Source organism: Lissotriton helveticus, chromosome 8, assembly GCF_964261635.1.
Source record: "Lissotriton helveticus chromosome 8, aLisHel1.1, whole genome shotgun sequence".
In the NCBI taxonomy this organism is placed as follows: Eukaryota; Metazoa; Chordata; class Amphibia; order Caudata; family Salamandridae; genus Lissotriton; species Lissotriton helveticus.
Window position 1 is genome coordinate 99,246,823 of NC_136069.1, and position 25,695 is coordinate 99,272,517.

A 25,695-nucleotide genomic window follows, 5' to 3' on the forward strand; every position below is an offset into this window, starting at 1 on the left:
GTCGCCCACTCACCTAGTCGAGGTGACTACCATCCGGTGCCCTCCTGGTGCCCACTGACTACTGGCTAGTAGTCACGAACTTGGTCCCCTCTGCTTTCAGGTGTCATCCATCTTCCAGATCCAGGCTTGGATCAACTCGAACTATCTTCAACTGGTCGCCTGCCAGCATCTTTCTTCCAGGCTCCTGGTCCGGCAACGAGGATTCCCGACGTCTTTTGAGACATATGCAGCTGCAGCCCCTGGGCTAGGTAACTTCGGCATTTCGGTGTCCCAGCATAGCCTCACTATCCAAGGGTCAGGATCCACTGTCGTTTTCTCCCTACCAGGTCGGGTTCGCCCGTGAACACTAACTTTAGCGTTACTAGCTACCATAGACTTTGTCCCGCATCCCGCGTGAGAGTGCACACTCTGCACCCGAGTCCCCTAGGCCTCCTAGAAGTAATCTAACGATTCCCTAGTCAAGTCCTAGCGATTACAAAGCCTATTAGTACTGTACTTACCTGCTAGTAATTTCGCATTCCACTTTTAGAGTATATGGTTTTCCGTGCCCCTCGGGCATTTGTAGATACTGTGCTAACTTAAGTATTTTCGTAAGAGTTTTGTTGTGTGCCTAGCACCCTGTCCTCATAAAGAGTACAGGGTTGTTGTGATTCTAATAAATACACTGTTTATTTTCATAACACTTGTGTGGTGTCCTTTCACTGGGTGTTCAAGGGGTATTGTGATGGTAAAACAGCTGGCTTAACACGCCCTCTAGAGTCTTAGCCTTAGACTGCTCGTATCCATGCTACTAGGATAGCTGGTCTATAAGGTTGACTTACAACCAATCATCAATAAGGGTTGTTTGGACTGATATATAGTGATCACTAGAATAGTGAACATTGCACATCAGGCCAACTTCTCACATTGGTCAGCAGCGGTTGGGATTTGAGCTTGCTGTTGTTTTACCACACATGCCCTAAGAATATCTTGTGAAAGATCACATAAGTACTAAAGGTACATATAACTTAGCTTAGAATACTCTGAGTTCTACTGAACCAGCTGTTGTAGCTCCTAGGGCCTAGCACACCCTAAACTACAACTCTAGCAAGGGATCAGTAGGCAAACATATAGTGTAGGTAAGTGCACCACTTACACCTCACTAGAAAAGCATGTCTACCCAGGGAGAATCTACTGAGACTCCCCTGGTCAGTGTTGACCCTCCACAGGTCACTTCAAGATATGCAGCTCTCAGTTTCCAGGAGATGAGACAAGTCTGCACCTCCAGGAAACTGAAGCAGGGGTCTAACCCCACCATTCCCTTTCTGATAGGTCTCTTAGAGACATATGATGCCAGAAAGATTTCTCAGTTGCATGAGAATATGCCAGCCTTAGAGGGAACCTCTGGGGATCCAGACCTCCCCAACACTGCTACTGCAGTTGAGGAGGAGGATCAAGAGGAACTCTCTGGGGATGAGGTAGACAAAGGTCTTGAGGTAGTCAGAAGGCTAACCAGGGCCAACTTAGACTTACTTGGGCTAGGATCTGGGGGACCCCCAGTACTAACCCTAAGTGGGCCTAACCTTGGAGTTAGGAGAGATAGATCTCTTTCTAGGGACTCCAATAGATCTCTGCACTCTAATGCCTCTTCCCAGAGGAGAAGGAATCCTCCACAGAGGAGATTTACTTCCCCTCAGAGAATGGAGCATGAAGCTAGGATGAGACAAGCTGAACTGAGGATTGAAAGGGAAGAACTTGCCCTGGCCAAAGAGAAACTTGCCTTTGCTAGAGAGCAGCAGATGAGTGGGCTAGCTCCCACTGGTGGCAGCAATCTTCCAAGAGATAGAGAGAAGGGTTTAGATACTAAACACCTGACTAAAATAGTGCCCCCCTTTAAGCAAGGGGATGATATCCAGAAATGGATGGCTGCTCTAGAGAGGGCCTGCACTGTGCAGTGCATTCCCCAGAGTCAGTGGGCAGCTATACTGTGGCTCTCCTTTGATGGTAAAGGTAGAGATAAGCTCCTCACTACAAGAGTGGAGGATGCTAACAATTACCAGGTCCTGAAGAATACACTGGTTGATGGGTTTGGTTTAACCACTGAGCAGTACAGGTTGCTGTTCAGAGACACCCAGAAAACTCAGTCTCAGGACTGGTCTGACTTTGTGGATTGTGCCACTAAGGCTTTGGAGGGCTGGTTGCTGGGTAGCAAGGTTACAGATTACACAGGATTGTATAATCTAATGATGAGAGAACAAATTTTAAACAATTGTCAGAACCTTGTTGATTCAGATCTGACCTCTCCCCAAGAATTGGGAAAGAAGGCAGACAAATGGGTCAGGACAAGGATCAAGCAGAACCAGAACCAGAACCAGGGTGGTCAGAAGAAAGCAGACCAGAAGGGTAATGTTAAGAGTGAACAAAATGACCAGAAGTCTTCACCAGGTCCCCAACAAACCAAAGAGGGTGAGGGTCAGGCTTCCCAGAAGAAGAAGACTCAAGAAGGCCAGTCAAAAAGGTGGTGCCAGTACTGCAAAAGTAAATCTCACTGGTTTAGTGAGTGCGCCAAAAGAGGAGGACAAACTCCTGCCACTACAGCCCCTAAGGCAACTGCACCCCCTAGTACAGTCAGTAGTGGTAGTGTACCTCCCAAGGCATTAGTTGGGTTAACCTTGGGTACTGAGGGGTCTGACAACTTAGTTGGCACACTCACTCAGGCTGTCCTTGTCTGTACAGGGGATATGGATATGTCCCCTGAAATAAGTCCCAATACTTTGGGCAAATACAGGCAGACACCTTTGATAAATGGCAAAATGGCTCAGGCCTATAGGGACACTTGTGCCAGTGTCACCATGGTGACACCTAACTTTGTGGACCCTGGACAGATCATGCCAGGTACTGATTTCCTGGTGACCAATGCCAGCAATGTCACTACTAGTCATAGTGTGGCAATTGTGGCTTTCTCCTGGGGTGGAGTGAAGGGACAAAAGAAAGTTGTAGTCAGTTCAGACCTCCCAGTTGATTGTTTGTTGGGCAATGATTTGGAGTCATCACAATGGTCAGAAGTGGAGCAGAGGACTCACATGGAAATGTTAGGCTTGCCAGCACATGTGCTTGCTGTGACTAGGTCACAGGCCAGAAGATGCCCCACTGAACAGGTGCTGGATCCTGAAATTATGGACCAGACACCTCCCAAGAAGAAGAGCAGTAGGGTTAAGGCTTTGCCTTCCCCCTTGCCCCAGGTTGAGGATCAAGTCTCTGAGGAGGCTGATCTGAGAGAACTGAGGGAAACTGAGCCTAAAGAGCTTGAACTTGATCAAGTTGAGTTTCTGGGCTCAGGGGGACCCTCCAGAGCAGACCTGGGGAAGGCACAGTTAGACTGCCCTTCCCTTGAACCCCTCAGACAGCAGGCTGCTGCTGAGGCTGCAGGGAATGCCACAGGTGCCCACAGGGTATACTGGGAAGATGGACTCCTGTACTCTGAGTCAAGAGACCCCAAGCCTGGTGCAACCAGGAGGCTGGTCATCCCCTTGTCTCTGAGAGGTTTCCTTCTCACCTTGGCCCATGAGATTCCCCTTGCAGGTCATTTAGGTCAGACAAAGACTTGGGACAGGCTTGTCTCACACTTTCACTGGCCCCATATGAATGAGAATACCAAGGAGTTTTGTAGCTCCTGTGTCACTTGCCAAGCCAGTGGTAAGTCAGGTGGCACCACAAAGGCCCCCCTCATACCACTACCTGTGGTGGGGGTGCCCTTTGAAAGAGTGGGGATTGACATTGTTGGTCCAATGGAACCCCAGACAGCATCAGGGCACAAGTTTATACTGGTGGTGGTGGACCATGCCACCAGGTATCCTGAAGCTATTCCCCTTAGGACCACTACAGCACCTGTAGTGGCCAGGGCCCTAGTTGGAGTGTTCTCCAGAGTGGGTTTCCCTAAGGAGGTCGTTTCTGACAGAGGTACAAACTTCATGTCAGGATATCTGACTGCAATGTGGAAGGAGTGTGGTGTGAACTACAAGTTCACCACGCCCTACCACCCACAATGCAATGGGCTTGTTGAGAGATTCAACAGGACCCTGAAAGGGATGATTCATGGACTACCTGAAACTCTTAGGAGAAGATGGGATGTCCTGATCCCCTGCCTCTTGTTTGCTTACAGAGAGGTCCCACAGAAGGGGGTTGGCTACAGCCCTTTTGAGCTTCTGTATGGGCATCCTGTAAGAGGACCCCTGTGTTTGGTGAAGGAAGGATGGGAGAGACCTCTCAAAAAGCCTGCAACCAACATAGTGGACTATGTACTTGGCCTCCGCTCCAGGATGGCTGAGTATATGGAAAAGGCATCTAAAAACCTTGAGGCCAGCCAAGAACTTCAAAAAGCTTGGCATGACCAAAAGGCTGTTCTGACTGTGTGCCAGCCAGGACAGAAGGTGTGGGTGCTGGAGCCAGTGGCCCCAGCAGCTCTGAAAGACAAATGGTCTGGGCCCCACACCATCATTGAGCAAAAGGGAGAGGTTACCTACTTGGTGGACCTTGGAACTCCCAGGAGCCCTCTCAGAGTGCTCCATGTTAACAGGCTCAAGGCATATGTTGACAGGAAGGACATGAGCTTGCTCATGGCCACAGATGAGGGACAGGAGGAAGAGAGTGACCCTCTCCCAGACCTGCTCACTCAGAATCCTGATGATGGATCAGTTGATGGTGTTGTCTTTTGTGGCAGCCTCACTGGACATCAGCAACAGGATTGCAGGCAAGTTCTGCAATCCTTCAGACATATGTTCTCTCTGACACCCAGCCAAACTGATTGGTGTACCCATGATGTTGACAATGGAGACAGTCTGCCTGTCAAGAGTAAAATCTACAGACAGCCTGATCATGTTAGAGACTGCATCAAAACTGAAGTGCAGAAAATGTTGGAGCTGGGAGTCATTGAGCCCTCAGATAGCCCTTCGGCTAGCCCAGTAGTTCTAGTGCCAAAGCCTCACACCCAGGGTGGTAAGAGAGAGATGAGGTTTTGCGTAGACTACAGAGGCCTCAATGCAGTCACTAAGACTGATGCCCACCCAATTCCAAGAGCAGATGAACTTCTGCCAAATTTTTAAGTACATTTGATTTGACAGCTGGGTATTGGCAAATCAGGTTATCTGAGGAGGCCAAACCCAAGACAGCATTTTCTACCCCTGGTGGGCATTATCAGTTTGTGGTAATGCCCTTTGGTTTGAAAAATGCACCTGCCACCTTCCAAAGGTTGGTGAATCAAGTCCTCACTGGGCTGGATGACTTCTGTGCAGCATATCTTGATGATATTGCTGTCTTTAGCTCCACCTGGGAGGATCACCTGGTCCACCTGAGGAAAGTGTTAGAGGCTCTGCAAAAGGCAGGCCTCACTATCAAGGCCACAAAGTGCCAGATAGGGCAGACACAGGTTGTATACCTGGGCCACCTTGTAGGTGGAGGCCAGGTTCAGCCACTGGAGAGTAAGATACAGGCCATCAAGGACTGGACTCCTCCAATCACCCAGACTCAAGTTCGAGCTTTCTTGGGCCTGACTGGGTACTATAGGAAGTTTGTCAGAAATTATGGGTCCATAGTGACCCCTCTTAATGACCTGACAAGCAAAAAGATGCCAAAGAAAGTTCAGTGGACAGCAAGCTGTCAGAAAGCATTCAATGACCTAAAGCAGGCCATGTGCACAGCACCTATCCTAAAGAGTCCAGATTACTCCAAACCATTCATTCAATTTTGATGGTAATGATCAGCCTATTGCTTTCATTAGTAGAAGGTTGACACCCAGAGAGAAAAATTGGTCAGCTATTGAGAGGGAGGCCTTTGTTGTGGTCTGGGCCCTGAAGAAGCTGAGGGCCTACTTGTTTGGCACTCACTTCACCATTCAGACAGACCATAAGCCCCTCTTGTGGCTAAATCAGATGAAGGGTGAAAACCCCAAACTGCTTAGGTGGTCCATTTCCCTACAGGGGATGGATTTTACAGTGGAGCATAGACCTGGTACTGATCACAGCAATGCTGATGGGCTCTCCAGATATTTCCACTTAGAGCAAGAAGACTCACCTGGTCAAGGTTAGTTTATTGTCCCAAAGTTTGGGGGGGGGGGGGTCATGTAGGAGAGTAGGGTCTGCAATCCTATGATCACCCAGATTTTTGCTTTTTGCTGCACTGGTTTACGACTTTCCCTGGCTGTGGGCCTGCTAATCAGACCCACAGCCTAGCTGTTCTCTCTATCCAAATTGTACTCAGGTACTGAATTGGCACTGGGCCCTCTCCAAGTCCCTGTACCCAGGGCTGAGGTGCACCCAGAAGTCTCCCAGGGGCTGAAGCATGTATTGTGCCACCCCTGGATTGACTAACTAAACTGACACAACTGGCTGCACGACAGCTGGGGCAAGGTGGTGTACTCACCCTTTGCTTTAGATATAGTATACCTATATCTAACCCTAAAATGGACACACAGATCTCCTATCAGTCACTCCTATGGCAGGCCTTAACAATCCTGAAGGCAGAGTGCTTGGAATCGTGTGAGATGGTGCTCTGGCATGAGCTGAGCCTGTCTGCGGCTTTCGGGATCCATCCCTTAGCCGTTTCCATGATATCGCATACCATATACTCTTAAGTGCATTACAATCCTCGCGGTTATATGCCAACTCTGGTATCGCTTTATCAAAACATGTCGAGTAAGGTGTCATACGAATTGGAATACTAACCCCTCGCCAATTCTGGCGACGGGGTTAGCATTCCACCCTTCTAGATGGACACGACATGCATGTAGCCTGTAACCCCGGTTAAAGTCAAACAGAGCCTCAGCTCCACAAAATGGATGCTGCCACCGAGACACAAGTCTGCCCTCCTGCTGCTGGGAGTCCTCCCAGAGCAGGAGATAAGGACAAAGGGTTTCCTGCCAGGGGCGGTGCCAGCACCGTCCCAGACAGGATTTTGTGTATTGTAGGTAGGCAGGGCTTCAGAGGAAGGTGACTGCACGTGGCACCCCGGTGCTCACTGTGCATAGGCTGGCTTGAACCAGTTCCAGGGACACTCCAGACTAAGCATGGGCGGATTTTGCGGATCCACGATTCACGAATTTGCGGATTCACGGATCGTGGATCCGCAAAATCCGCGGATTTTGCGGATCGGCGGATTTGGGGGCGGGGCTTCCTCGAGTGTGTGGGCGGGGCCAAACGGACGGGGCTTCCATGCGAGCGCACATGCCTCTTGTGTATACAAAAGGTCAGAGACCGATCAGAGCAGCAGATTAAGAGACAGAAGCCCCTGGTCACAGGAACAGCACGGGGATTGCGCTCGTGAAAGTCAAAGATGCAAATGCCTCTGGCCAGCATCACAGCGGATTTTCGATGGTATATTTGGGAAGAAGGCACATCTGCCCAGCCTCCCAACGCTCACGATTTTTTTTGGGCTGATGAATGAGTCACTGCATTTGCGCTTCAACTAGTTCCAGCGACCAAGTGTGTGTTACTATGCAATCGCGCCGAAGTGCGCAGGGGTCCCTTGAGTGAAATGTCCATCATAGTGGGTAAATGGCGGGAAGACGGTGCACACCTCGAGTGTGTGGGCGGGGCCAAACGGACGGGGCTTCCATGCGAGCGCACATGCCTCTTGTGTGTATAAAAGGTCAGAGACCAGCATCACAGCGGATTTTCGATGGTATATTTGGGAACAAGGCACACCTGCCCAGCCTCCACAACGCTCACGATTATTTTTTGGCTGATGAATGAGTCACTGAATTTAAGCTGCAACTAGGGCACATGCGTTATTGATATCTGCAAGTGTTTCCTGTTGAGGTTTATTTTTTGTGCCAGGACCGTCGTGCCAGAATGAACCCTGCCCTTCAGACACCATGTAAATAATTTACGATGGCGCCGGCAAGCTGCCAGCGCCATCCTGCAAAAGTTACTTAATTAGCTTCAACAGGAAGCTCCAACTGATAAAATAAAGCATTAATATAAATGGGGTAGCCCAATAAGTCCAGGACCTGGGAATATAACGATACCAAAAAACAATGGTCCAATGGACTGTTAGTTCCAAAGTAACAATTAGTTCAACATTTTATATTTCACATGATAGAGTAATCATGAAACGAAAAACAGCCAAAATACATAACCAGTGGTGATGAATTTATTCTCTTACCACTAATCCTCGTAATATTATTTTTGTATATTTACAAGTAATACAGGGTCAAAGGGTTGCCCCAATCAGAGCGTGCACAAATAGAAAAGTTAAGTGGATTTAGTGATGCAGAAGAAAAGAAGGAAATTGGCAAAGAGCGTGACATAAAAACATTTGTATATTTCAAAAACAAGGATCAATAATCATCCCCATATCAAGACCTGACCATATATTAATGTAGCAACACATCATTCAGAATTTTTTAAAAGACAAGTTGTGACTAGTACATCCTGTGCACATAAAGCAGAAATAATAATGGTCCAGGTCAATAATCAGTAATAAGCGTCGACGTTTCGACTCGACTAGTGGCCACACGGTGGATTATGCCTGGGCCGGGCGAGTCTTCATCAGGACTAGATGGGCAACCGAATATTCTTGGGGTGACCCCTGACGTAGATAGATGTATCTATGTTCAATTTTTTGGTTCCAATTAATGAAGATAACGTCCTCCTTGAGGTGTAAATGTATATCCCTCTGGAAGAATTCCCATGCAGTTCTCAAAATTGACATGCAGTTCTCAATTTGCCCCCTCCATTGTTCCAAGGGTTACCGGAATCGTAATTATGGGGCAGGTATTATTAGTAATTGTTTATTCTCCCCAAAACGGCACGGTGTATACTCCACAAACCGGCAGGGTATATGTTCTCACTAACTGACTCTTGAATAATTCATTCGCGCTGGACCTAGTTCTGTCGTTCAAAGCGGCTCACTCGGAGAAATGCATTTATTACTGATTATTGACCTGGACCATTATTATTTCTGCTTTATGTGCACAGGATGTACTAGTCACAACTTGTCTTTTAAAAAATTCTGAATGATGTGTTGCTACATTAATATATGGTCAGGTCTTGATATGGGGATGATTATTGATCCTTGTTTTTGAAATATACAAATGTTTTTATGTCACGCTCTTTGCCAATTTCCTTCTTTTCTTCTGCATCACTAAATCCACTTAACTTTTCTATTTGTGCACGCTCTGATTGGGGCAACCCTTTGACCCTGTATTACTTGTAAATATACAAAAATAATATTACGAGGATTAGTGGTAAGAGAATAAATTCATCACCACTGGTTATGTATTTTGGCTGTTTTTCGTTTCATGATTACTCTATCATGTGAAATATAAAATGTTGAACTAATTGTTACTTTGGAACTAACAGTCCATTGGACCATTGTTTTTTGGTATCGATAAAATAAAGCAGGCGCTCGAGCCCCTGCTTTATCTTATCTGTTAGAGCTTCCTGTCGAAGCTAATTAAGTAACCATTTGAGGATGGCGCTGGCAGCTTGCCGGCGCCATCGTAAATTATGCAGGCTTGAACTTTTGACCGCAAAATCCGCTCCGATCGCGGATTGCGGATTCTCGGTAAATTCGCGAGAGTTCGCGGATTGCGGATTTACCGAAAATCCGCAAAATCCGCGATCGGAGCGGATTTTGCGCTCATGCTTACTCCAGACCCTGTGCTGGGGAAAAGCCCGCCAAGGAAGTGGGTGTAACCACCCCCCTCCTGGTCCCACCCATAGGGCAGGACCTAGTCGCGTGCCAGCCCCCTTTTCCCAGATAAAGGTAGAGACTGGCCCCCTTCCAAATCAGATCATCTTTGAATCCTGAAACTACTTTCCACGAAAGGAACTCAAGACTTCTTCCTAAGATTTCTCCCTTGTGACTAAGGAGTAGTCACCCTGCATCCGCAGGCACCATCGCAAGAACACTGCGGTCTGCTGTAAGTCCTTCCTCCGGAATCCGACTGCCCAGCTCGACGAGAACCGGCTTCCCTGGCACCTCTGACCTCTACCCACCTCTACAGCCCAGCTGAGAACCGTGGGTGCGACGAGACCTCGAGGGACCGGCCATTTGCAAGACTGCACGACTTCTGCACAGCAAGCCCGCCGAGTAAATTCCTGGTGAGTGCTTTGGGGTCCGAGAAGCCCCGACCCTGAGCAGTTCCAGCACCGAAGTGCAGCCTCCCAGCATCTCCACGATCTGCGTGGGGCCCTTCTGCTTTTTGCTGCTCACCGCGTTGTTTGGCTACTAGCCCGCTGGCTTGTGGCCTTCTGAACGACGCCCGACGACATCCCTGCTGCTGGTCTGGTTGCTCCAGACTGGCCCTTGCTCCCTTCCCGAAGAGGAGCACCCCGGACCCTCCTGGTCCACTCAAGACGCCATTTTGAGTCCACCGCGTGGGCTTGAATTAGCCAAGGCTGGTTGCCCAATCCTGGGTAACTTCGACGCCGACAGCTTCATCCATCGTGGGACAGCTCGCCTCTCCATCCTGGTCGCCGACAACGCCTCCTGGTCCGTGAGATCTGCAGAGCCAGCGTCGCCCACTCACCTAGTCGAGGTGACTACCATCCGGTGCCCTCCTGGTGCCCACTGACTACTGGCTAGTAGTCACGAACTTGGTCCCCTCTGCTTTCAGGTGTCATCCATCTTCCAGATCCAGGCTTGGATCAACTCGAACTATCTTCAACTGGTCGCCTGCCAGCATCTTTCTTCCAGGCTCCTGGTCCGGCAACGAGGATTCCCGACGTCTTTTGAGACATATGCAGCTGCAGCCCCTGGGCTAGGTAACTTCGGCATTTCGGTGTCCCAGCATAGCCTCACTATCCAAGGGTCAGGATCCACTGTCGTTTTCTCCCTACCAGGTCAGGTTCGCCCGTGAACACTAACTTTAGCGTTACTAGCTACCATAGACTTTGTCCCGCATCCCGCGTGAGAGTGCACACTCTGCACCCGAGTCCCCTAGGCCTCCTAGAAGTAATCTAACGATTCCCTAGTCAAGTCCTAGCGATTACAAAGCCTATTAGTACTGTACTTACCTGCTAGTAATTTCGCATTCCACTTTTAGAGTATATGGTTTTCCGTGCCCCTCGGGCATTTGTAGATACTGTGCTAACTTAAGTATTTTCGTAAGAGTTTTGTTGTGTGCCTAGCACCCTGTCCTCATAAAGAGTACAGGGTTGTTGTGATTCTAATAAATACACTGTTTATTTTCATAACACTTGTGTGGTGTCCTTTCACTGGGTGTTCAAGGGGTAATGTGATGGTAAAACAGCTGGCTTAACACGCCCTCTAGAGTCTTAGCCTTAGACTGCTCGTATCCATGCTACTAGGATAGCTGGTCTATAAGGTTGACTTACAACCAATCATCAATAAGGGTTGTTTGGACTGATATATAGTGATCACTAGAATAGTGAACACTGCACATCAGGCCAACTTCTCACAGCGGGCATGTCCGAGTTAAGACATGCTTCAATCTAAGGAAGAGTGAAGGCACGGACGAGAGTTAAGACATGCTACAATCCAAAGAAGAGAACAGGCATGGACGAGATTTAAGACATGTTTAAATCGAAGGAAGAGAGCAAGCATGGACAAGAGTAAAGACATGCTTCAATCCAAGGAAGAAAGAGGGCGTGGGCGAGAGTTAAGACATGCTTCAATCCAAGGAAGAGAGCAGGCATGGACGAGAGTTAAGACATGCTTCAATTCAAGGAAGAGAGCGGGCATGGACGAGTTAAGACATGCTTCAATCCTAGGAGAGAGCGGGTACGGACGAGAGCGTTTAGACATGCTTCAATCCAAGGAAGAGAGTGGGCATGGACGAGAGTTAAGACATACTTCAATCCAAGGAAGAGAGTGGGTGTGGACGAGAGTTAAGACATGCTTCAATCCAAGGAATAGAGCAGGCATGGACGAGAGTTAAAACATGCTTCAATTCATGGAAGAGAGCGGGCATGGACGAGTTAAGACATGCTTCAATACTAGGAAGAGAGCGGGTATGTACAACAGTTACGACATGCTTCAATCCAAGGAAGAGAGTGGGCATGGACGAGAGTTAAGACATACTTCACTCCAAGGAAGAGAGTGGGCGTTGACGAGAGTTAAGACATGCTTCAATCCAAGGAAGAGAGCGTGCGTGGACGAGAGTTAAGACATGCTTAATCCAAGGAAGAGAGCGGGCATGTCCGAGTTAAGACATGTTTCAATCCAGGGAAGAGTGAAGGCACGATGAGAGTTAAGACATGCTTCAATCCAAAGAAGAGAACAGGCATGGACGAGATTTAAGACATGCTTCAATTCAAGGAAGAGAGCGGGCATGGACGAGTTAAGACATGCTTCAATCCTAGGAAGAGAGCGGGTATGGACGAGAGTTAAGACATGCTTCAATCCAAGGAAGAGAGCAGGCATGGACGAGCGTGAAGGCATGCTTCAATCCAAGGAAGAGAGCGGGCAAGGATGAGCCTGAAGACATGCTTCGATCCAAGAAAGAGAGCAGGCATGGACGAGTGTGAAGACATGCTGCAATCAAGGAATGGAGCGGGAATGGACGAGAGTTAAGACATGCTTCAATCCAAGAAAGAGAGCAGGCATGGACGAGCGTGAAGACATGCTTCAATCCAAGAAAAAGAGAAGGCTTGGACAAGAGTTAAGACATGCTTATATCCAAGGAAGAGAGTGGGCATGGACAAGAGTTAAGACATGTTTCAATGCAAGGAAGAGAGTAGGCTTGGACAAGAGTTAAGACATGCTTCAATCCAGGGGAGAGAGAAGGAAAGACAAGAGATAAGACAAGCTTTAATCCAAAGAAGAGAGCAGGCATGGACGAGAGTTAAGACATGCTTCAATCCAAGAAAGAGAGCAAGCATGGACAAGAGTGAAGACATGTTTCAATCCAAGGTAGAGAGCAGGCATGGATATAATTAAGACATGCTTCAATTCAAGGAACAATGTAGGCATGGAAAAGAGGTATAAGTCAAATAAGTTGGTTAAGCGCACAAACATAACGTGCCTTACTCACTGGGACTTTTGTTCTGACTAAATCATTAATTTCCAGTTTAGAACCCCATTATTAAAGCAGGTAGGAAGTAAATATCTTTTTTACCAGTGTAAGAAGCTGCTTGTGTAGTCACTAATGAACTGTCACTTTCTTTCAGAATTATGGACTAGAGGCATAAATCAGAGAAACTACATAAATTGTAGATTACTTATCGTAGACAGGCAACTATCTACATCTGCAAGTATTACTGACTTGTTTGTGAACACTGGCTATATATTTTCGTTTTTATCTAAATTGATTTTTGGGTAACTAATTTCTCCCCATTTTTATATGGAATCACAGTTATTTTACCACTGGTGTGAAACTGCAGCAGGGTTTGCAATTTCCTGTGTACAAAACTCATCAATCTTTTTTCAACAATTGGTAAACATGCCCAAGTAGAACAAGTAAGTGTATTCATGATTGATGAAGTTACATTGATTTGTGGTTTTTCTAAATATAACTTGTTTTTATAGCAATTCAAGCCACACTACTGCCATTCCTAAGCACTGTGAATAACAAGTGTTAACATTAGTCAGTTTAATGGATCTCTATTAACTAGCCTCGGAAGGACGAAAGGCTGATTTGGCATGGCCGACATTCACTCTTAAGACCTACAGTTCACAGCTGATGCCAGCAGTGTGTGATTAACTCTATAAGATATTTCCCAGGCTAGAAATCCAGTTGGCTTGGGTTGGTAGCACTGATTTCGGAACTGAAGGAACCATTTCCCTATCTCCTAATATTTAAGAGGTAACATGGTTTAAATGTGTCATTGGCCATAAACATGAATTATAGTTTCCCAGGTGCTGGCAGAAACCCTTTGGTCAAGTTATTTGTCCCATGTATTATGGGCGCACCTGCGACTTGAACATTTTTTACGATATGTAGGTCCCTTAAAGCCTGCTGTGACTGGGAGTCATATGCTAGATGTTATGTCAATTTCCAGGTCTTGTGGTCCTCCTGTTTGAACACTGATTTTTGAGACAGGCTGGAGATATAACTACACCTGAACTGTGTCCACAGACCCTCAACTCTGATCACAACCAGTAACCTTGTATCTGGCCACTCGCACTTTCAATTTGGGGCATCTTGCTGTGCGTTGGAAATCCCACTCAAATTTTTTGTGATGTGTTTTGTGGTTTCATGAAATTAGTGTCTATTTCTCAGCTATCTGGGATCAAACAGTCTGAGTAGAACCCTGTTTCACCCTGGTCCACTGAGAAACTAGCACAAAGGGGACCTCAAGTCATACAGTAACATTACTCTTAGGACAAACTGATACTCATACCTTTGAGGGACTGCTGAGGTTTTACTATATATAACTCCACATATATGTACCTTGAAGATATGTATACCTTCTCAATATTTTTGTCCTCTATAGTTTTGACACAACATTCTGCCCACACAAGATTTTTATTTCCAATATTTTGTCAGTGATCCAGCACATTCATACAAGTTACTTCGGAGGCAGGGCTGGTAGGCAACCTCTGCTTTCATATCATGTTTTTTTCTATTTTATTTTTATGATCGGTCATGTTTTTACTTACTTTTTATATGCGCACTCCATTTAGATAGCGTTCCTTTTCCTTTTTTATTACTTTTACGCAATTAATGCCTATTTCAATAGTTTGAAAAAATAAATACATATAAAAATTTATTTTTCACAAGCCAGACCTACTGGTTTTGCAAATGCTTGTTTGTTGTGTAGTTCATGTGTAAATGAAACATTTTATGAGAATTCACTGATTCTTCACATGTAAATATTAAAAAAGATAATATAGTTGAAGGAGGACAAGGATTACCGTTTTGGCCACTCATGGAATCACTCTGCACCATGGGCGGAACGTGTTGCTTCTCCATCATCATGGGAGGCGGAACAGGGGCCACCGGTACCGTGGAGATGTAGTATGGGGGGCAGTTGGTGGGGACAACAGGAGGGTATCCAGCTTTTGCAGCCTTGCCTGCTTCATATACTATAAGAGAGAAAGAAATATGTATAGTGAACATCGATAGGCAGATCTTGGCCAACCCTGCGTCAGGGATCATTAAACACTAAAACCATATATAGGGTACAAAAGAACAGTATTACTTGCTCCCACAGATTAACTTCTGACTTTGCAGAAGGCCCCAATTATTTGTTATAATTTTCATATTGAAATAATAGAAAATACATTTTCAGACTGAACAGAAACTATTTAAAAATGCAATTGAAACAAACAAAAAGAAGAATTAAAGGCAAGGAAGAACAGAAGCAACACACTACTTTGGAAGTCAATACATTGAATGAGATACATCAGGGGTGTTTACATCGCCGGAAAGTTTTAAGTCCTTTAATTCTCAAATCTTCACTTTGCAGGTAAGTATACACGTGTAAATAATTATATTACATATTTTGGTGCTTTTATTGTAGTAAAATAGAGTGCTATAATTTGCAATATTTAATGATCGCTTGTGAAATGCAGATTTAATCATGATATTAAGAGCCCCCAAAATGCTTTGTTGAGCTGTACCATATGCAAGACTACTAAGATTATGTGGCAAGGAGGACAAAATTATGCAGAAAAAAATACAAAATATGTGGCACATTCCCTGGAGGTATTTTAATCCATTTGAGATACAAAAACACTTTCTGATGAAATCCGCAAATTTTGCGATATAAGTGGAAAATATTTTAAATTCATAATTATGCAGTAAATGTGCAGATACCGAGTTGCCTAAATCCACTGACACATATCATTGCCCATTATTTTATTAACATTATTGAATATTGTTAACAAAACCTACACATTCTAACTCCAGTTTGTTCCCATCATTAGCTTCATTTAAAAAATGTTTTTTAACCTAACTACCATAAAATAAAAATTACGTAATATAAAAAATACTTAACTGGTATCATGTGGTCCAATATTGCCATCATGGAGTTATGATGACATTTGTCACCCGAAACCCTTCATGGTAATATTGGACCATATTACACTGTTACCTGTTATGTATCTAATTTAATATATATTCATATTTAAGTATATCTATGTGTATATATATATATATATATATATATATATATATATATCCATACCAGTCTCTCTCCTACCAACGTGAAGAAGAAAGTGTGAACAACTCCGGGGGAACAAAGGTTGCTTTTAATGATGTAGAAAGCGCTAACAGAAAAGTTAGTTCCTGAAACGCTAGGCAGACGCGTTTCATCCTTTGATAGGAATCTTCAGTGCCCGTTTCAGTCCGTTGCCATAAGCCAGGGTCCATTGCTTCGGTGATTTTTGAAGCTGTGATCACTTCCCATTCTGTGGCCACGCCCTGTTCCTGCCTCGCAGGTGGAAAGTTCTGAAATACCACGTCTGCCATATATATATATACACAAACACACATATTTATATGTTATATAGATATATATATATATATATATCTACATATACAAACATACATATGAGCTCATATATATACATTATATATATATGGGTACACACATACACATATATATTGCTCGAATTTAGTGTCTTTATTTTGTATTGAAGTTCTAAATTAATTTAATGTTAAATTAAATTTAGTTAACTTATAAGTCAAAATTAGTTTCATTTTCATTACTTTTAAAGTAATCAAAATTGAAAATATAGGAATATTCTTAACATTGTAATTATTAATTAATTTTAATATTTAAACAAATATTTAATACATAGGTATGTCGTTTATTATGTTAAGGGGTTATTTAAAAACAAAAATGGTTAATTGTTTTTAGGGGTACAGGATTGTTTTTTGAGGAAATGACTCTTTAGGGTTCATCAGTGGGTAAAACTCAGGGGTAATATTACGTTTTTTTTAAGATTTAGGGGTAGCCAGTGTTTAAGGGTAGCAAGTTTTTTTTTTTAGGGTTCAAGGATGGATTCAGATTAGTGGTGGTAAGAAGGTTTCAAGGTTCAAGGATGGGAAGTGTTTAGGAGTAGTAAGGCCTTTTTGGCATTCAGGATAAATAGTATTCCAGTGTAGTAGGGAGTTATTAGGGTTAAGGGAAGTGTAGTGTTTGGGGTAGTAATGAGTTTTTAGAGTTGAAGGATGGATAGTGGTTTGGGGTAGTTAGGAACTTTTAGGGAGCATAGATAAGTAGTGTTTATGGGCAGTAAGGAGATTTTAGGGTTCAGGGATATCAGCATTTAGGGCTGGTATCGTTTTTAGGGTACTGAAATGAGTAGTATAACGTTGCAATTTATTACATAACTGAAATTAAATACAATTGAATGTACATTTGAAATAGTTGAAGTTTTTATGTAATATTGTACTTTTATGATTTTAACATGTTAAAATCTAATCAAGTTTATACTGATCAAAATAAAGTTAGTATTGTTTTTTTAACAAAATTATTACTAAATTAAGTTTATAACTGTCGTTTTTTAAAATGTGTCTGCGTGTGTAGATGAATACATAGATAATATACTTAAATAGGTTAGAAATAATGTTTACCAACATACCTGCAAAGTAAAAGCGCTCCTGATGTAACGTAATATGATATAAAGGTACTCCTGATGTACCTACTGTGATGCAATAACTCCTGATCCAAAAGCGGGAACAGTAACAAACTACATTTGTGTGAGTCTATCAGGTGAAGTAAACACCATTTCAAAGTAATTTAAGAGTGCAATAAGTAATACTTCTTTAGTACTGATTAATGTACTCTTACATGGCTTGTGATTTGGCCCCAAAACATATAACATTAGAATTGAAATATTCGGGAATATTCATTTACAATTAATACAAATTGAAAGGATTGTGCCCCCTTTGTACACTAATAAAGACGTGTAAATGTTATGGCTGACTCACAAAGGCATTTGTACATGAAGTAGTACTCCTGCATACTACTTCATGTACTCATTAATGCCTTTACAAATCATCTCCTTTGCTTTTAAAGGGAATTGCTAGAAAGAATGTCAACACTAGCTGTACTACAGATAGAGTATCAAGTGATGCTAGCATGGAGGAAGTAGAGAAAACACCTTTCCAAGAGAGTTTATAAAATTACCAAGGAGTTCAGATTAGAAATTAAACACTCCGGGACTTCTTCAGTCAATTCTGAGATATGATAACGAGATATAGGTTATAGACTAGAATGTTATCAAGGGCAACTGAAGCGAATTTGTTTGTAACAGAAGAGTTGCTGTTTAATGATGTAGGGTTCTTGTTGGTGCAGAGGTTGCAAAGCATAAAAAATGATGGAAACATTCCCAGCAACTGTATTGTTTGTATTTTACTGAAACACAAATCACTGTAAAAACTCCATGGTTTTCTTTATAATGGGAACATGTCCCCCCATTTTCTTTTTTAAAGAACGTTCGACAGCTGGCAATGTGTTGCCAAGTTGATAATTGATGTAGTGATTTAATCATCCTATGCAGCTTTACTGTAGCAACAAATGGGCATATCAATGGTTTGCTCTGACATAAAAACAGATATTTCAGACGAAAGATTACACCATTGATTTCACAAGCAAACTCTTGAGGAAGTGTGATGTTATGCGTGTTCTGCACCAACCAGCATACATTTTGTCATTTAATCATTGGATGTCAAGCAAAGTTTTTTTGTTATAACATAGCACAGTCTGGTAAAAAAAAAAACACAGCAAAATAACTTGTTGAAAGCTGCTGGTGAAACTTGCGGAGGATACTCACATGCTTTTGGACAACAGCAGGTATCAGGGCAGCAAGGGCACCGGACGTAGCAGCAGCAGCTATGGGGGCAGCACTGGCACCAGCATACGCCAACCATGACAAAGAAGAACACTGTACCCAGGATCACGAGGCAGACAAACGCCCATTCTAAAAACAAAAAGTCCAAACAATGAACAACCATAATGCATTCTTAAGAAACATTTGTTGACAGTACTTTGAGAAAAAAAGCTTTGACAATTTTGAGAACCCACTAATTGTACCACAAAAATGTTTTGAGTTGCCCATGAGAGGATTCAGGCTAGTCAATCTTAATCTTTTTTTTACTTTTAATGGCATTTTGTTATTTCAAAGAAAAATAAAATGAGTAGCAAACAGTATAACACTTAATCATTCAGTGTGTGGGAGAATGGAATAACATAACAGAGGACAGATGGTTCTATTTCAGTCTATAATCAAGAGACAGTTCACTTCACTTGGTACAGTTTACGGGAAATCCCTGTGCCGAACCTATATTCCCTTTACATCCACGGTATTCACATTAACTCCAGGCCATTTCACATCATGTGAACCTCAGGCTAAAACAGAGGATACGCTCATTACCTCTGACAGCATAGTAATTATAGTGCAATATGTCTAAAGTCTTAAATGTTATCTCAGAATTTCCTGTTAAAGGAGCAGCATGGTTGCATGTAAGGAATGGAAAAGAGTGGTAAAAATACCAGCATCATTCATCTCTATCTGGGACAGCATGAGCATGAGTCTCCATTCTAACTGTTTCATTGATTACTTGACTTTATTTATACTTTTTCCTACAGTGCCTGCCATTGTACGGCTGCACAAGGTGCGACTTTACTGATGCATTGCTAGACTGTGAACAATAAACCCATTAGCTCCTACCGAGTGTGAAGAATGCAAGCCCATTAGTGCTGGTAGTATTGAATTTTTCTTCAAAAACCTGGTCTGGAATCTAACAGTCTGGCACTGTAGTGTGCCTCCTAAGACATTCTGAGCATTCTTATACAATATGCAGTTCATCTTCAGATAACAATTGAGGAAGTAATATCTTCAATGTTATCTAATGATGACCCTTCATTTGTGATAGAGGACACAATAGATGCCTGAGCAGTTGGTCAAAAAACATATGCATCAAGAACAACAGTGGTGTATGTACCTGAAGTAGCCCCTCCATTAGGATAGGCCACTTCTAAAGTTTGCCTTGTAATCCCAGAAGGCCAAACCACCTAGGCACAGACTGTTACAACGACTACCTAAATAGTGCACTGCTTTCGTCAACCAGAACATATACAGTATACGCTGTACATTTTTGTCATGAAACTGCGTCTATCTGCTTCTGTTTGTGAGTGTGTCTGTGTGCACACTCACACATAGACAGAAGGTGAGCCCAACCCCAAGAAGAAATGAAATCATTAGTGGTATTTGTGCATATTATGGTCTGCCCACAGGGAGTCTCATTGCAATTACTAAACGTTAACACTAATCAATGCCACAAAATACAAGCATTAGCTATGTGCAATAATTCACAACCGGAACAAGACAAGAATTAATGATTGCAATTGACTAGCATTAAAAAAACAACGTTGTGCCATTTGTTTGCCATTTTTTATGTTGTTTTCATCAGGAGTGTACTGACAATTGATAGCAAAGTCTTTTATACTCTACAACAAAACAAAAGAAAAATAAAAAGCAGGTAATAGAGGGAATACCTAATATGAACAATACCGTTGGGATGGAAAAATACTTTGCATGGTGATGGACATGCAACCATGCCCTGACTGCCCCAACTGTACCGATATCTGGATCCCTAATGTAAATGTTTGTTGACACAGGCCTGTCTCACGATTGAAGACTTTTTGGACCCGGAGGGGCACCCAAAGCGCTATCCTCATAGTGGTGAAAGGCTACTGCCTTTTCCAGGACAGGAGTTAAGCAGCACAAGCGCAAGGGTGGCAGCAACCATATAGTCATCAGTAGGTGTGAGCAGGTCCTTTTTCCCCAGGCTCACTCATTTAAGGTTTTACTTCTTCACTCATTTAAAGTTTTGTTGCTGTGTGCTTAGCTTACCCTTGGCCTACATTGGTTTGGTGTGTTGTGCTGTGCAGTGCATGTGTGGTATTCATGTGGTAGGTGCATATGTGCCTGCAAATGGTACAATACTTGACGGATGTAGTGCTGTGCTGTGGATGCCTACTAAATGCTTGTGCTGGGTGTATGTGTGGGTGAAGATGGTACAATGCATGGAATACTGTGTTTCAATATGGGAGGCCCATGGCTGACTGGGGAAACATGAGGAGAGGAGGTAGAGGAATCCTCCTGCCGGCTTTCTGGATTGCTGCATTCCTGTGAGCAGGGTGGGGCACACACGGTAGAGGGGAGAGCCAGGCTCTCGAGTACACTAAAAAGCGTGCTCTGTGACGCACAGAGGGGTGAATGGGAAGGGGCCTTGGCACATCTCAGGAAGGAGAGGGAGCTGATGAAAATAATCATAAAGAGTAAGCCTGAGGCCCTGGGCTAACCTTTTGATGAACATATCACTGCGGCTGATATCCAGGTATGAACTCTATGTACTCTGTGACAGACTGTTTTCAGGAGGATGAAGGGCAGAGGAGCGTGCACTTCATAAGAAAGCAGGCCCGTACCATAAACTTCAAAGACTCAGACTCAATCACATTTGGGTTCTGGAAGTGGACTATAAGACGGGGAGCGTGTGTCCTCAAAAACTGCCAACTGTCAAGCAGCCAGTCACGCTGTAGGAGGAGGGGAAGCTCTGCAAGACTTCTGCCTGTGACTAGGACTGGGGAGCCAAGGCCTGTTGGTCTCCCAACAGGGTGAGGGCGCATCATCCAGGCAATCCAAGACCACCTGGCCTGGTGCCAGGAGCACCTGTGCCTGTCTGCTGTCATGATTAGTGTGCTCTGTGTGGAAGAGGAGATCACTAGAGGGAGTGAGGTCCAGTGGGGGAATCCTGCGAGCGCATCCTCTTAGTGAGGTGTGAAGAGACGACTGCTGCACCGATCAGGTCGTTGTCCGGTGCAGGTCGGCGAACATTGTATGCCAGGGGCGGGCCACTGTGAAGTGAGCAGTGCTGATTGCTGCACCGATAATGACATAGCACATATGTGATATCAAGTCGGCGACCCTGAACGCCAGGTGTGGCCACCATGAGATTGCAGCTGTGTCGATCGGGCCGTAGCCCATGCCAAAAGAGGAACAGTGAGACAGACCTCGAAAAATCTACTCGCTATGGTGAGTCACATTCGATCAGGTCGAGCTATTTTTAGGTCTGACTGGTCCGTTCTGGCCAATGACCTTGAGCTGGAAAGGAACAGGTGTTCTGTTCCTTTAGACAGTGAATGGGCATTAAGGATGCCTTTAAATATTGTTTTTGTTTTTATCTTGCCACATTTGCTGTCTGTTCAAGCACAAGTCAAATTACAGTTTGTCTTTTTACTAATTGATGCTTTTGCACGATTTGCACAGGGACCTCTCAGCTTCTGTCACATATGGGCCTAATGGTGAATGCATACAGCACTTTAAATTAAAGCGTGGGGTTCGGCAGGATTGTATTTTAGCACCATTTTTATTTAGTTTTTAGATCAATCAACTAGAACTAGTACTGACTGACCCTCATTTGGATGTCCACAAAGCAAGATATTTAGGACCGCCGCGGAAAAGCATGTTTACACATGCTTCCTAATTTGGCTGACACCGCCACCAAATAGCAGGCTACACCCCGCGGATCAGCGGCGGACGGACCTGCCATCCGCCACTGATCCTACCACCATCCTGATCTGGCGGGTGGTGTTGACAGGGACCGCGGCGGTGAATCCCTATCCTCCGGGCCGGTGGTGGCTTCCACCGGCCCGGAGGATGTGGATTCTCCGCTATCCTAATCTACCCCTATGTTATGGAATACTGCCCCAAAATATAATGGCCAGCATTATGAAAAGTGTGGTCCTGCTGGCCATAGCTGGCTTTTAACCCATTCACCTTGGCACAAATTCTGCTGCGGTGCGGGTGAAATAATGAGTGGGCGTGGTTCGGCCGGCCTCCGGCCATCCCCTGCACACGCCCACCGTGACGTCGGATGGCCGGGGGCCGTCCGATGCACCAAAAGGGTAAACATCAGCTGCAAACACTGTCCATTCTAGAAGGAAGCAACGCCTCCGCCCTGAGTAAATAACTCAGTTTAGTAAGCATTATATATATATATATATATATATATATATGTATATATATCTATACATATCTCTGTAGACACCAGAAGCAAAGTTTAACCTGGAAGTTTGAGTACTAAATGCAAAAAAGTATGGGCCAATCTAGGTTTATTGTTTATAGCTGTGGTAATTACCTCCAACACAACGTATCCCAGGGAGAATTTCCATACAAATTGTGGTACTGCAGAAAGGCAACTTCGCTGGGCCGTAACCTTGGCACGCATTAATTTTGCCATGGTAATTATATACCTTCAGTGGAAAAGATTATGCAACAATGGCCGTAGGTTGAAACAATGATGACATAAGTCCTGATTTGGAGATCAAGGTACCGTATTTACGACATCAGGGCATCCCCCTAACAGAGTACCCATATTGCGCATTTAGAGTTGTCCACCAACCCTGAAGGCAACTCTAGTCGGTGACAGGAACCGCCATCTTAGCAGTTCCTAACAATGAGTTAAAAGTTGGTCACTCATCAAACTTTGATCTTGCTTTTGTTTTTTCAAAAACAAAATCCCAAAGTGGGTTTTTGTTTTGGAAGAAACAAAAACTAATGACCCCACTATGGGAGCTTTCTCCCATGGTGTGAGGCTCATTGAAACATTCATACTGGGCTTTACCACTAGATTTTCACGGTGGTAAGGCACAGTCAAAACTGCCCATTTGACCGCCCACTCTAAATCAGGCAGATGGTTGAATGGTCAAACCTTCGACGACTCTTAATACGTTGGGCTGTCGGAGGCATATGTTAGGGACAGAGCCAGCGTAGGCTCTGTTGCTGACATACTTAAATCTGCTTGACTATAAATTAGCAGTACCTTCTTCGCTGAACCCTAAATGAACCCCATGGCATGTCATAGAAAACACTCAAACAATAAGCAGTATAATTCTATAGCACACTCTATGGTTAGACTGTCTCCAAATGCTGATAGTAGATGTCTATTATGCAATTTAATGGCTATCACTGTGCTTAATTTGAGCCAGTGGTTTCTGGTGCTCAGCACCGGCACTTAATTGTCAGCACTGGTACATATGACAGTCTGGCACATGGTGGCGCTGACTAATTTAGAAATGAGCAATACAACAGTTGTTTATTAATTAAATATACATTAAAAGGATTAATAATTGCCACCAACCCATCCCTGTAGTGTTGAGTGCCTGGCATGGTCTGAATTGTCACACTTGTAGAAGTGTCAGGGTTAGTAGTTGTGTTGGTGGTGTAACTCACGAGGGCAATGAATGGTGCAAGATGCAGTGGTCTTTTAACGAGGGAGAGCCCTGGCACCTATTTTATTTTTATTTTTTTAAATAAAGCACTAGGTTATCAACCTTGTAACGGAAGAAAGTTTGAGTGTACCTCCCAGGGGCCTCATTTATGAAAAGTGACGCATCGCTGCGTGAAAACAGCGATGCGTCACTTTTCATTGCGCCCTCCTTGCGACACCAATGATGCGTCATATTAACAGTATGACGCATCATGTCGCAAGGAGTTACAGATACGTCAGTATTTCTGACGTATCTGTAGGTGCAAAAGTGACGCATTGCTGGAGTTTGTCACAAAAGTGACGTAACTCCAGCAATGCGTCCTTTCACATGGGGCAAGCCCCGTGAGAAAGGGCCTGCATCAGTCTTACGCCTGCCATGAGGCAGGCGTTAGATTTTGACGCATTAGCGTCCAAGAAATGGCGCAATGAAATCTTATAGATTTCATTGCGTCACTTCTATGACTCTTTCTTGTGACAAAACGCCCCCCTTGCATACATTATACCTGGCGCAGGTATAATGTGGCGCAGGGGTTTACAAAGTGACGCATCTACCTAGATGCGTCACTTTGTAAATGTGGTGCAACAAGGCACATTTTTTACTCCACTGGTGCGTCACTAAAAGTGACGCACCAGCGGCTAAAAAGTGACGCAAGGGCTCATAAATGAGCCCCCGGGGGCCTCATTTATGAAAAGTGACGCATCGCTGCGTGAAAACAGCGATGCGTCACTTTTCACTGCGCTCTCCCTGCGACATGATTGATGCGTCATATTTATAATATGGCGCATCATGTCGCAAGGAGTTACAGATACGTCAGTATTTCTGACGTATCTGTAGGCGCAAAAGTGACGCATTGCTGGAGTGTGTCACAAAAGTGACGCAACTCCAGCAATGCGTCCTTTCACAAGGGGAAAGCCCCATGTGAAAAGGCTTGCGTCAGTCTTACGCCTGCTGTGAGGCAGGCGTAAGATTTTGACGCAACAGCGTCCTAAAAGTGACACAGTGAAATCTCATAGATTTCACTGTGTCACTATTACGAGGCTTTTTGCGGGTGAACGCCCCCTCTGCATACATTATACCTGACGCAGGTATAATGTAGCGCAGGGGTTTACAAAGTGACGCATCTGCTTAGATACGTCACTTTGTAAATAGTGCGCATCAGGAGGCATGTTTTACGCCGCCGATGCGTCACAAAAAGTTACGCATCGGAAGCGCAAAACTCACGCAACGCCTCATAAATGAGGCCCCTGGGGCCTCATTTATGAAAAGTGACGCATTGCTGCGTGAAAACAGCGATGCGTCACTTTTCACTGCGCACTCCTTGCGACACCAATGATGCGTCATATTTACAGTATGACGCATCATGGCGCAAGGAGTTACAGATACGTCAGTATTTCTGACATATCTGTATGGCGCAAAAGTGACGCATTGCTGGAGTGTGTCACAAAAGTGAAGCAACTCCAGCAATGTGCCCTTTCACATGGGGCAAGCCCCATGTGAAAGGGCCTGCGTCAGTCTTACGCCTGCAGTG

The 25,695-nt window shown here is 44.4% G+C and overlaps 1 protein-coding gene across 3 annotated transcripts in view; it reads right to left on the reverse strand.

The window, feature by feature from the left end:
- The window catches only part of ILDR2 (immunoglobulin like domain containing receptor 2), a 752,917-nt gene that overhangs the window by 64,841 nt on the left and 662,381 nt on the right, over positions 1 to 25,695 (reverse strand). For all 3 annotated transcript variants that reach the window (XM_078656686.1, XM_078656684.1, XM_078656685.1), the window contains 2 exons: positions 18,667 to 18,813; positions 14,797 to 14,967 (listed from right to left, as the gene is read on the reverse strand). In XM_078656686.1, coding sequence (XP_078512812.1) covers positions 14,797 to 14,967; positions 18,667 to 18,813 — 318 coding nt within the window. The remainder of the gene's footprint in view (positions 1 to 14,796; positions 14,968 to 18,666; positions 18,814 to 25,695) is intronic.